This window comes from Coturnix japonica, chromosome 2, assembly GCF_001577835.2.
Source record: "Coturnix japonica isolate 7356 chromosome 2, Coturnix japonica 2.1, whole genome shotgun sequence".
Classification (NCBI taxonomy): domain Eukaryota; kingdom Metazoa; phylum Chordata; class Aves; order Galliformes; family Phasianidae; genus Coturnix; species Coturnix japonica.
Window position 1 is genome coordinate 39,676,147 of NC_029517.1, and position 12,898 is coordinate 39,689,044.

The window sequence follows — 12,898 nt, forward strand, 5'->3', positions numbered from 1 at the left end:
TGGAAGGCCCAGAAGATGGGAACGCGGTGTCCTCACGTCTGGAACGGATGGAGAAGTAGAGAAGATCCTGGTGAGGGACCCTCCCCAAAACCACTGAGAAAGGCAACCCAGAAGACTAACAGACGCGGAGAAGATAGTGATGATGAGGGAAAAGTCACTGCTTCCTCTACTCGTAAACCTCTGAAAATTACTGAAATCCAAAGTGCGAGAAAGGAGTTTGCCCGACTCCCAGGTGAACGCCTTGTCACTTGGCTGCTCCGGTGTTGGGACAATGGGGCCTCCTGCATGTCCCTAAGCTGCGATGAGGCTCGTCAATTAGGAAACATTGCTCGAGACTCATCTATTGATAGAGGAATCAGCAGATGTCTCGATGGAGTCGCCAGTCTCTGAGAGAGGATTCTATCAGCTGTAAAGGCAACCTGTCTTCTCAAAAGTGATTTGGAGCCTGTACTGGAAAAATGGAGTACAGCTGAGGAAGGTATCCAGTACCTGAGAGAAATGGCTGTGGCAGAAATGCTGTTCGATCCCACGTTTGTCCCTGGGGACCCAGAGGATTACCATGACCCAGAAAAGGTGAGCGGTACTTTGCCGGAAATATGCAAGAAACTCATTACGGTCAGCACCAGGGAGTATTCCCAGTGTACTATTAACGAATTCTAACAGGTATGAAATGAGCTGAATAGGAGACCTGAAAATTTTTGAGCTCATCCTTTCCTGCAAAATATCGAATACTCACTACTGCACAGCCGTACACCAATCGCAGCGTCTGTCAGATGGTGGATAGAATGGACCGAATGGAGAGAAAGAGACAGGGCAACATGCAGAAGAGCTGGTCTGCGGCAAGGAACCACAGTGAACCTGTGGCAGCCTCAGCTGTCAAGAGCGCAAACGCCACACCTGTCCGAGTGAAGGACCGCAGTGAGCCTATGTCACGTGTGGCCCATGTGGAACTAACCTGCGTGACCATGGAGAGGATATGAAGAAGTGGCATGAGCGAACCCAATTTTGTAGCTGCGAGCACGGGTAAGAAAATTACAAAAGAGGTCAGCCACTACTCGAGGTTGCCTCCTACCGCCTCAGACAACCAATAGTGGGGCCCTGCCCTCAGCCAGGGGGGGTAGAGGGATAATAGAGTGTATGGACTGTGTGGATTCGGTGGCTGGCACATCAGAACACAACAAAAATATAAAGCACTGGTGGATACCGGTGCACAGTGCAACTCTGATACCCTCAGGTTTTCAAAGGGACAGAACGGATACATATACATGGGGGTGCTGCGAGGGTTCGCAGGAACAATCTAGTGTTGAGCGCCGAGATATGGGTGCCTCACTGGTATGACTAGGGCAGAAACATCGTATAGTGACTGGCCAGGGAGGCTCCTCTTGCAATACTTGGAAATCGATTACCTAAAAGGGGACATTCAAGGAACCCCAAATGGATAAAAGTGGTTGCTTGGAATAGCTGCTATGAAGAAACAGACAACTATTAAGCAGCTTGTCTGATTTGCCTGAACCTATCAGGGACCCGTCTGCTGTGGGGTTACTGCGGTGGAAAGAACAACGGGTGCAATTTCCACGAGAACAGTACAACGCACACAGTACCATTGTACTAAATAGGGGATTCCTTTGCTCCCTATCCATGAAGCTCATTCAACAACTAGAAAGTCAGGGAGTAATTAGTAAGACCCATTCCCCTTCAAACATAGCCCCATATGGCCAGTGCGCAAAGCCAGTGGAGAATGCGGAGGACTAGGATCCAGTGGAACTATCGTGGCCGTTAATGAGGTCAACCCCCAATCTGGAGTTGATGCAGCTGCCAGACATGTTGGAACATCCATTAAACTGGAATCCAAAAGGCAAAATGTGTAATGCACGCTATGTAAGTATTGCCAAAGCATTCTTCTCTGTCCCTTTGCTCACAAGAGTGTAGGCCACAGTTGCCTTTACCTTGGAGGGGTTGTTTCAAGTACACTGGACATCTTGCCACAGGGGAAACACAGCCCGACTCATCCTGCCCAATGGCTGATCCAAGCCACATTGGAACAGGTGTGGTCCAGAGCACCTGCAGTATATAGATGATAATCGTTGTGTGGGGTGATACGGCGACTGAGGTTTTTAAAAAAGTGAGAACGGGATAATCCAATCCTCCTGTCTGCTGGTTTCGCTATTAAGCGAGACAAAGTGAAGGGCCCTGCCAAGAAATCCAGTTTCTAGGGGTGAAATGGCAAGATGGGCGTCGCCACATCCCAAATTATAGCCTCATTGTGAGCCCCCTCTATCAGGTGACCCGAAAGAAGAATAGCTTCGCGTGGGGCCCTGAACAGCAGCAGGCCTTTGAGCAAATCAAGCAAGAGAAGCCCGTGCTGTGGCCCTGGGGCCATACGGATGGACAGGATGTGAAGAACATCCTTTACACGGCTGCTGGGGAGAAAGGTCCCACTTGGAGCTTGTGGCAGAGAACCTCAGATGAGACCCGAGGCGACCTCTAGGATTCTGGAGTAGAGCATACAGGGGTCGGAAGAGGCGACACTCCAACTGAGAAGGAGACTTAGCCGCATATGAAGGGGTCCGGGCTGCCTCTGAGGTAATTGGCACCGAAACACAGCTTCTCCTGGCACCTCGACTTCCAGTGCTGAATTGGATGTTTAAAGGGCAGGTTCCCTCCACTCACCATGCCACAGACGCCACATGGAGTAAGTGGGTTGCACTAATCACACAGCGGGCCCAGATGGGGAACCTCAACCGTCCAGGGATCCTAGAAGTGATCATGGACTGGCCCGAAGGTAAAAGTTTGAAGCACCACCAGCAGAAGAGGTGTCATGCGCCAAAGAGGCTCCCCATACAATGAACTTCCGGAAAACGAAAAGAAGTTCGCCCTGTTCACTTGATGGATCGTGCCGCATTTGTTGGGAAACATCGCAGATGGAAGGCTGCAGTGTGGAGCCCCACATGACAAGTTGCAGAGGCCCACGGAAGGAAGAGGAGAATCGAGTCAATTTGCGGAGGTAAAGGCTGTCCAGCTGGCCCTAGACATTGCTGAGCGGGAGAAATGGCCAGTGCTTTACCTCTATACTGACTCATGGATGGTGGCCAATGCCTTATGGGGGTGGTTGCAGCAATGGGAGCAAACAACTGGCAGGGAAAGGTAAACCTATTTGGCCGCTGAACTATGGAAGAACATTGCTGCTCGATAAAGAACATGTCCTAAAGGTGCGTCACGTAGATGCCCACGTGCCCAAGAGTCGAGCAACAGAGGAGCAACAAAATAACCACCAGGTAGATCGAGCTGCCAGAATTGAGGTGGCTGAGATAGACCTGGATTGGCAGAATAAGGGAGAGTTATTCCTAGCTCGGTGGGCCCATGAGACCTCAGGCCATCAAGGCAGAGATGGAACACATAAGTGGGCTAAGGACCGAGGGTGGACATATAATATGGACGCTATTGCGCAGATCATCCATGATTGTGACACCAGTGCCTGATAACAAACAGGCCAAAGAGGATGAGACCTCTCTGGGGGGAAGGGCGATGGGAAAAGTATAAATATGGGGAGGCATGGCAGATTGATTATATCACCTGCCAAAGACTCGTAATGGTAAGCATTATGTACTCACCATGGTGGAGGTAACCACCGGGTGCTTGAGACATATGCGTACCCCATGCCACTGCCAGAAAACACCATATTAGGCCTAGAGAAACAAATCCTGTGGCGACATGGACCCCAGAGAGGATCGAATCAGACAATGGGACTCATTTCAAAAATTCACTGGTGAGCACCTGGGCCAAAGAACATGGCATCGAGTGGATCTATCACATCCCCTATCACGCACCAGCCGCTGGTAAGATCGAGCGCCACAATGGTTTTGCTGAAAACCACACTGAAAGCGATGGGTGGTGGAACATTAAGAACTGGGAAAACAATCTAGCAGAAGCCACCTGGCTGGTAAACACCCGAGGATCAGCCAACCGAGATGGTCCTACACAGTCCAACTCCCTGCGTACCGTGGAGGAGACAAGGTTCCTGTGGTGCATGTAAAGAATATGCTGGGAAAAGCAGTTTGGGTCCTTCCAGCCTCTGGAAAGGGTGCATATATATATATATATATATATATATATATATATATATCTGTATGTACATATGTAATGCATGTTAACTACTGTTCTGTTTATATGTTGATAAAAGTTAGCATGATGTGATGATGTTTAATAAGGGTGGAATGTTATGGTTTTGCAATTTGGTTGGTGTTGTATTTCCACATCAGAACACCATGCCTCATAATGGGGTAAAGGGGACAAGTTTTTTCTTCTGTGGGCTGCTTGATGGCATGTGGGGAGGCACCGGAAGGAAGGGAGAAGGGGACGGGGTTGCTGGCCCGGCTCCCTGCGAGGAGACAACGTGGTCAGAGCTTCCTGCCTTCCACAGCTCCACCGGTGAGATTGGGGACTTGGTATTCTCTTTGTTGATACTCTCTTGTTGTTTGTTTAGCATTATTAGGTTATTAAACTGCCATTCGTTCTCAGATCACCTTTTTTCTCCCTCATTTTTTGTTAGACCTAATCGCAATCTCCCTTCCCCTCTTCCGAAACGCACGTGGCCGGGCCGGGCCGAGCCGCAGTGCCGCTAGAGAAAAGGGGGGGGGGGAACTTTTGTTCCTGCTGCCCCAGTTTGTGCCCACTGTCCCGGAGTGAGCTCTAGAGAGAACTCCGTGACACTTGTATAATTGTTTTAGATACTTTCTCCTCTGTATTTCCCATATCAAATGCAACAAAGTAATTATAATTAATGATTTAAAGGTAGCTAAATTTAAAGTCAGTAAATGACTTTCGAGAAAAAGCTGAGTCAATCTCTAATTAAATGTGCAACACGTGAGATTGTATTTCAAATATAAGCAGCATATTCCAGTTTATTGTACTTAATTGCTTCAAATTAAGAGTTTCTATTTTCTTTTACCTGTTCTTGCTTAGTTTCTGAGCTTCTGTAAGTTGACTCTGTAAATTCCTGTTGTTTTCCACCAATGTCTGCATTTCCAAACGTAAGCTCTCCAATTCATTTAATTGTTCCTAAGCAAGTGAGATTGAAAACATTTCACATGAATATCAAATGGAGATTCCTGTCTGAGTTAAGTAGAAGATGAAGCTATTTGTCCAAAAATATGCACAGTCCTCTGGCAAAGATCTGCATGACCTTTCCATTCACAGCTTCATTAGTAATTCGATTTAGAAGTCAGAACAGTTTCATTACTAAAGATGACGTTACCATTTGACACTCATGAACAGGAAATCATTCATTCCTTGGGGAAAACAAGACACAGGGATTTCTCAAGCGAGTTGTCAACATTTGTTACAAGCCCAAGGGAAGACCAAGAACTGCCTTCCTGTATTAATAGACAAGCTAATAAGCAGAGCTCATTAAAAATCTGAACTTTGTACTCTGTCTTACTGTAATCTTAAAAATTGATGATAGAGTTTAATTCGTAGTACCTTCAGCCGCAGAATTTCATCGTTTTTAGCTCTTCGTTCTTCATTCAGTTCATGTACAAGGTGCTCCAGAGTGATTGCAGAAGCCCTCCTATCGGCTATTTCTTGCTCGTGAGTCTCTAAGATTTTTGCCAAATTCACATCAAAATTAGGGGGAGTTTTTGGACACTGGAAAGGTAAAAAGCAAAACAAAAATAGTCCAAAATGATTAGTCAAGAACTGTTTTCTCACAGAATGTCAGGGGTTGGAAAGGACCTCAAAAGACCATCTAGACCAATCTCCCAGTTTTCTCCTGTGTACTGGTGATGCACTTTTAATAAGAGGCCATAGATTGATAGATCCCTGGCAGAAAAATCATCAATAATATATAAAAGCTGCAAACAAGATGGATAGGATTTGACCATTCTGAAATAAACTGTATTTTCTGCTCCCACTATGGTGTATACAGTAAAGTTTATTACATCATTTTCAATGAGTTCTAATAGTCACTATAATGAACATGTTTCTCCTAGAAGTATCATACCTGAGGAAACGTCACTGCAGATGAGTCCACAAAAAAGCTATCTATTTGCTTCATTTTGAATTCATATTCACTCTTCCTCTTCTCTAGTTCTTCCGTCATTTTGTCCAACTATTAGAAATCCCAAGTGGAATTAAATTAGCTCAGAACAGTCACACATCACAAAAGAAAACAGCAACCATACCCTTATTTTGAGCAAGCCAAATACATGTTAATATATATTATCTTTGACATCGCTTTCCTGTTTGTTTTCTACATTTACCTATTAACTGTTAATCATTTGACAGACACCTATGAGCATTTTTCATTAACATATATATTATAATGTATATAACGTGTAGCTAATTTGAACTTTGTTTAAAGGTGTTAATGGTCAAAACACGATTTGATACAAATACTTTGCTGATAGTTTTAGACAGTTTCCTCAAAGACAATGTGCCAATGAAATAAAAAGGTTCTTTTCTTTTTGCCAACACAAATATCTTAATTAGAGTTAAATCTGGATAAAGATTAGAGTTAAAATCTTATTTCCCAAATAGTTAAAGGTTACCTGTCCTTTCCTCAAAAGAACAACTCCTTTGATTTACAGTAAGAAGCGTTGTTCTTCAGGAGTACTGTGTAGAAGATATTCCAAAGCCACAGGTCAAATGTTTTCCAGAAGTTACTGTTAACCACAACCCACTCCCAAAATTTCTCATTATCAGAAGAATTTCCTTGTTTTACCTGTTCTCTGAGTTCCTGGATTAAAGCTTCCTTCTCTGTTATGTCTTGCTGCGCACACTGGAGCAATGCATCATGTTTCTTAGAGGCCTCTGTCAGTCTTATCAGCTGATCAGAGGTATGGTGCAATTCTTCACACAGAAGGTCCCTCTATTTTAAGTCAGTGGATGAGAGAAGAAGGAAAACAAAGTTACTACTCTAAAGCAGTTGCTTCTAGATGTTTTATCAATCTTAACAGCAGTGACAACAGCTAAAAGCATCTCCCCTTTCCTTTCGTTTTTCCTTTATGAACTGTAGCAGCCATTCACCCTATACATTTCTTACTTTGGCAAGCTTTCCATATCCTTGACTTTGACTACAGAACAAAAATATGAGAACTTGCAGGGAATATAGCTGTGGTTAGATACTTCTAGGAGACATTTAGCATCAATCACTGTTTTAAAGAATAGTGCACCCTGAAAAATTAAGATACAACACTGTAAATAACTAGAAAAAATGTAGAGAAATGCTCAATCAGCAATTACAGCCTTTTTAATGCATTGCTATTGTGTTTATATTGTATTTAATGCATTGCTAATTTATTCTAGGATCTAGACTCCCATCCCTGATGTGATGGGAGTGGGATACTTCCACTAAGTGTTCTAATCTGGAAGAAGCAGTTCTTAGTATTTTATGTACCACCTTGGATTAGAACTGATGGGATTTTCCTGTCCAGCAAAAAAAACCCCATGAACATAGTGACTGATGTACAAAGTCCAAGAATGGGAAACTCCATACTTTCATCAGTAGACAGATATAATTCAGGATGACTGTATATTGAGGTTAACTGTTTTCGTTTCATTTAAAAGATAAGTAGCAAAACAAAATAAAGTGATTCATTTGGCCAGCAACTTGGTTTAGGATTTCATAATGTTACATTTAGATATTGCTATTAGTCAAGATAACCCGCTTATTAGACTTAGTGAATATATTTAAGAATGGCTTTTGAGAACCAAACGCTGCTCTGGAAGACATTATTGGTAGACTATGTTGATAAGAGTAAGTATATGTAATACAATTATCTTGTAAAATGCGATATTATTTTTAAGGACAGATTGGTGGCTTTGCCTGAAAGGCGTGTTTACCAAAATAATGGAGACCACAGCAACAGGAAAGACGAAGTTAAAAACGAAAGACAGTTTTAAAAGGCAAAGCTGTACTTGAATCAACCATGCAATCTAACTAAATCATTTTCCAGCAGGTGGAGCTTTAGTTTAAAATTATGAGTAAAGAAGCTATCAAATATAGTAGCTAGTGGGGAAAGAGAATACTGAACATAATATATTCTTCTAACTACTTGTAATTTCTCAGCTGCATCATCTAATATTACCATTAAATTCAGCTGATGACTCCTCAGTGGCCTTAACAAAATTAAACCAGACTTTCAGCATAGGTTTTTAATGAAGTAGCTTATAAAATATTTATGTCAAGTAATGTGATAATTTAACAGAATTTGTCAGGTATCTCATTAAAAATTCCTTCAAGAGCAGCCTAACCAGCTTTATTTTGAACTGAAATGATGTTAAGTTTTACACAAGTATGTTAGGCAAAAACCACATCCAATTAATCTGTTAAATAATCATCATATAACACCAGAAATGTTTTTACCTCAATGTTATCTGCCATTTGTCTTCTCTCCAAGGCTTCCCTCAGTTCTTCAATCTCCTTCTCCTGATTCTCTATGATTCCTTTGCTTTCTTCTTTTGCAGCCAGAACAAAATTGTACTTGCACTAAGAAAAAGATTAAATTAAATTTCGACCATTTTAGGAAAAACTGTAATAAAAGCAAGTTGGCAAATGCAGAATAAATACATGACTTATCACACATCCCATAATGACAACTACAAAATGTTCAACAATCTCATCATTAGTCAATTATTTAAAGCAGCGACTTGTTAAGTTGTTCAAACAATATTATTAAAAATGAGAACAATGGAAAAAAAATTAATACAAATTAGTTGCCAAAATAATTACTGATAAAAACTTGTAACCACACACAGAAATTGTTCTCATGAACATTTTGTCAGTAGTTCACTGACAGGATTTAAAGCTGGATAGCAGTGAACTGCATCATGGGTTATACTCTATCAGTCTGCAATTAAAATACATTTTAATAAAGATGCATAATGATTATTAATATTCACATAAACACTTTAGGGCTGTTTTTGTGGGGGGTTATTTGATGTAGAAGATAGTTATCTCAGCTACGCAAAAATTCACTTCCTCACAAATGAATTTACAATTCTGCTTCAGTTGCTCATGTCTGAAATCACCATTTTCTGAGCAAATCTAAATGTGACTGTCAGCTGAGTGTAGTTTACAGGATGTGAACAGGTCCCCTTGGAGACACTGCTCTTTACCCACCACGTGGAAAGAGTTCAGTTTTCAAGACAGCCTTAGGCATAAAATGTTCAGAAGATTTCAACATGTCAAAACAAAGAAGTTTCTTTCTAAAACACTACAGCAAGTTATGCTGTTTGAGACCCATGATAAGACATGTCATTGCCTTCCATTTCTGAGAAACGACACCATGTCCTTCAAAATGACAGAACATACATTTATATCCTCCAGCTCTCTTGTTAGCCCATCTATGGATTCAGTTTTATGATTAATTGAAGACCTCAGCTCCTGGATCTGTCTCATCAAGTCAGTTACAACTTCCTATAACATAAAAAAAAAAAAAGGTTAACCTGGATACATTTTTTCTTACCTTAAAAATAAAATACATGTCTAAAATACATGTATAAAATGATATATACATACATGCTTCTCATTACTGAACTTGCTTTGGTGGATAGTTTGTCAATACCAAATTTCAAACAGGTATTTGAAAATGAGGCTCCAACACATGTCAATGAGTAACAGGAAAGAAGTTCTTAAAGTTTTGTTTTTGTCTAAGCACTTAATGAAAGAATTAAATCATCTGCTGTGTTTATTATAAGAGATTCATTCTCAGATTTATACCCAGGCTGTGATGTGCTTCTAACTGTACTACAGTTTAAGGTTACATTGATTTGTAAAGTAAAAAGATGCATTCAGGAAATACCACTACACTGATTCTTCTGACCTCTAATTTTTTATATTAGTTATTATATATATATATATATATATATATATATATATATATATATATATATATATATATATATATATAATTTTTAGCATGGAAAACCCTTAAGTGCATATAATATGTATATTTTCTGAGTAATAAAAGCACTGCTGCTTTACATACAGTACAAATACTTGTGCTGTGAGAACTTAAAAAAAAAAAACCCAACAATTTAAGCTTTCAAAATCCAAAGCCATCTTTTCATCGGGGGGATCTACGCATCATTTCCACATAGGATGTTTTGTCCAGCAGAGAGCTTTTAACCTTTGCTCTCTTTTTTCCCCCTGTAGTTATCTTGTTTTTCCTGAATGCACGTTAATTTCGTACCACCACACAAACTCAATGCCAATAAGTGGTAGGACGTATTTTACATATACATATACAGCCAGCACTGCCTAGAATCACAGAGTTACCAGGTATAATAGAAGCATTCTGAGCTTTTAAAATCACAGAATCACAGAATTGTAGGGGTTGGAAGGGACCTCTAGAGATCATCGAGTCCAACCCCCCTGCCAAAGCAGGCTCCCTACACCATGTCACACAGGAAGGTGTCCAGGCAGGTCTTAAATATCTCCAGAGAATGCAACATAGTCACCTGCAAAGCTAGGTAGCAGAAACAGAAATAAACACAAACCTTATCTGCATCATTTGTCTTCTTCAAAGAAACAATAATCTCTTCAGCAGCAGCCAACTCCTGTTCTAATTTCTGCATTTTTTCGTCCTAGAAGAAATAATATTACAAAGAGACTTAATTACTTCTGAAACATACTTTAAGCACAAAACAAGAAAAAAAAAAAATGGAAGAAGCTAAATTGTTTATCTGAGCAGAAAAATTAACAGTAGCCTGAGCTTAATAACTCTAAATTAATTTTGCTGATAATCTAAAGAACAGTCAGCTCGGCAACAGAATTGCTATTACCATACATGGAAACCCATGAAAATTGACTTAGTCACTCAGTTCTGCTGTTGTACCTGCTGTTCACATCGTGTCAGCATTTCAGATGATGGTTTCTCCACTTGTGCTTTTTCAAGTACTTTCAAGAGCTCTCTGGAGAAGAGAAAAAAATATTTCTCATGAGAAATATAATCAGAACCTAAGAGAGCTTTTACAAGTATTGAGTCATATACGTTTATTCTCATCTGCATTTCGTTAAAGAACTCTGAAAAAAAAAACAAACCTAAGTGCTTTTCATTATCATACATGACTAATAGTTAAGTTACCAGACATATACTTACCTTCAATGGGAAGAATTATAGTGGCAATGAAAATACATTTGCAACGTTAATTGGAATGAAAGCACCTCATTTTTACATAACTTGGATAAAGTAATATGTAGCTACGTCCATCCATGTGTGGACAAACACTTCTAGCAAGGTCACCTCCAGAACAGAAAACCCAGCATAAGACAAAACCAATGCAGTTAGATGAAAATAAACGACACAAGGAAGTAAAACTCACTTTGAATTTTCTTTGTCTTCTTGTAATTGTAATCTTAGTTTCTGATTATGTTCTTTTTCTACTTCCAGGAGTTTTAATAGGTTCTAGAACATAGAAATATTTGTTGTTATGAGAAGTTAAAATCTGAGGCTTTTGGAATAACTTAAAATTCTAAACAATTACTAACAAATAACTGGAAAAAAACAACAACAAACAAAAAAAACAACCAAACAAAAAAACCCTAACTGGAAAGATGCTTAGAATTCACCCCAGAAAAGGCTAAAGTAAAATCTTAGTTATGATTAGAAATCAGCTCTTCTCCCCTGACACTGATAATAAAACCCTATGGCTGTAATGTTCCTCAATATCCAAGTCTTTAAAGGAAAAATAAGAATTTTCCAATATAGATTAGAAGAGAGTAGAAGTTGTTTCAAATTTTAACCAACAATTCAAAGGTATTTCACTAAGAGTTAATTTAAAATCACATGTTTTCAATCTGTTAGTATCCCTTTGGGTGTCCAAAGAGAAATGTTACAGCAAACTTGATGAGTAGGCAAATGGCGTACACTGCAGAAAACCAGGAAATATCATTTACTAAAGCCCTTGAGCAACCTTATTGCTGTTTTGCAGTCACTGCAGTCTGACAAGTCTTTCAAGGACAGCATCATCTGAATTGCAGGAAAACGACTCCCCACAGAAAGCATAAAACATTTTAACAAAATTTTGTCCACTATACAAAGCAAATTCTTTTTCTTTTTCCCCCCCTCCAAGAAGGAATACACAAGCTCATTTCAGCTAGCACTGAGATAGAAAAGTGATGTTTAGATGTCAGGGTTCTTTCCCAAAGCAGTTTCTTATTCCTTTACTAATTGACCTATTTCCTTCAAAATTTCCAGAGGAATTTATTCAGCCAAAAACCTGCTACTACACTGTGGTATTGAATCATCTCTTCTAGACTGTATTTGCAAAAGTCTTATTTGCTTTGTTTTTTTTTTGGTTTTTTTTTTTTTTTGTTCTTTGTTTTTTTTTAAATAAAACCCTCTGGTTTTGTCTGCAAAAGAGAATGCTAGGAAGCCTATTACTGTAGAAGCTATTACCAGTGATACAACAACAGAAATTAAGTAATTTGGCTATATAAACAACTGCATAACAAACTCTTCTAAGAGCTCAGTTTTCATTGCTTCAGTTTCTAGTCGTCTGTCCTCAAGCTGTTGTTTCAGCTGATCTGTCTCAAACTTTGTCACTTCTTGCAGATTGTCATAGTCATCCTGAAGGCTTGCTTTTTCTTCAAGATTCTTTTCATATTCCAGCCTTCATTTAAAAAGGAAAACAACAACAACCACAGTGTTAACAGATTGTTTCATTATAAAAACATTTCGACCAATTGTATTTTACAAGCTTCAGTGAATCCACCAAGTACAGTTATTTTCAAAACAAGTGACTGCAACAAAACTTCTTTTTAAACCCTATATTTATGAAATAGGAAATTTAAATGGCACTAGCAGAGAACGCAGAACACTTCTTCTCATCCCTAGAAATAATCCACTTTTTTTGCTAAACTCTATAGAAACTTTGGTCACCTAATCTTGATAATAGC

At 39.8% G+C, this 12,898-nt stretch overlaps 1 protein-coding gene across 1 annotated transcript in view; it reads right to left on the bottom strand.

The window, feature by feature from the left end:
- KIF15 (kinesin family member 15) overlaps nucleotides 1-12,898 on the bottom strand; it is a 35,003-nt gene that overhangs the window by 4,510 nt on the left and 17,595 nt on the right. Inside the window, exons 21-30 of the mRNA XM_032442397.1 lie at nucleotides 12,453-12,612; nucleotides 11,323-11,405; nucleotides 10,836-10,911; nucleotides 10,498-10,584; nucleotides 9,311-9,415; nucleotides 8,363-8,485; nucleotides 6,719-6,865; nucleotides 5,999-6,106; nucleotides 5,479-5,643; nucleotides 4,949-5,058 (exon numbers count right to left, since the gene is read on the bottom strand). Of these exons, the coding sequence (XP_032298288.1) occupies nucleotides 4,949-5,058; nucleotides 5,479-5,643; nucleotides 5,999-6,106; nucleotides 6,719-6,865; nucleotides 8,363-8,485; nucleotides 9,311-9,415; nucleotides 10,498-10,584; nucleotides 10,836-10,911; nucleotides 11,323-11,405; nucleotides 12,453-12,612 (1,164 nt within the window). The remainder of the gene's footprint in view (nucleotides 1-4,948; nucleotides 5,059-5,478; nucleotides 5,644-5,998; nucleotides 6,107-6,718; nucleotides 6,866-8,362; nucleotides 8,486-9,310; nucleotides 9,416-10,497; nucleotides 10,585-10,835; nucleotides 10,912-11,322; nucleotides 11,406-12,452; nucleotides 12,613-12,898) is intronic.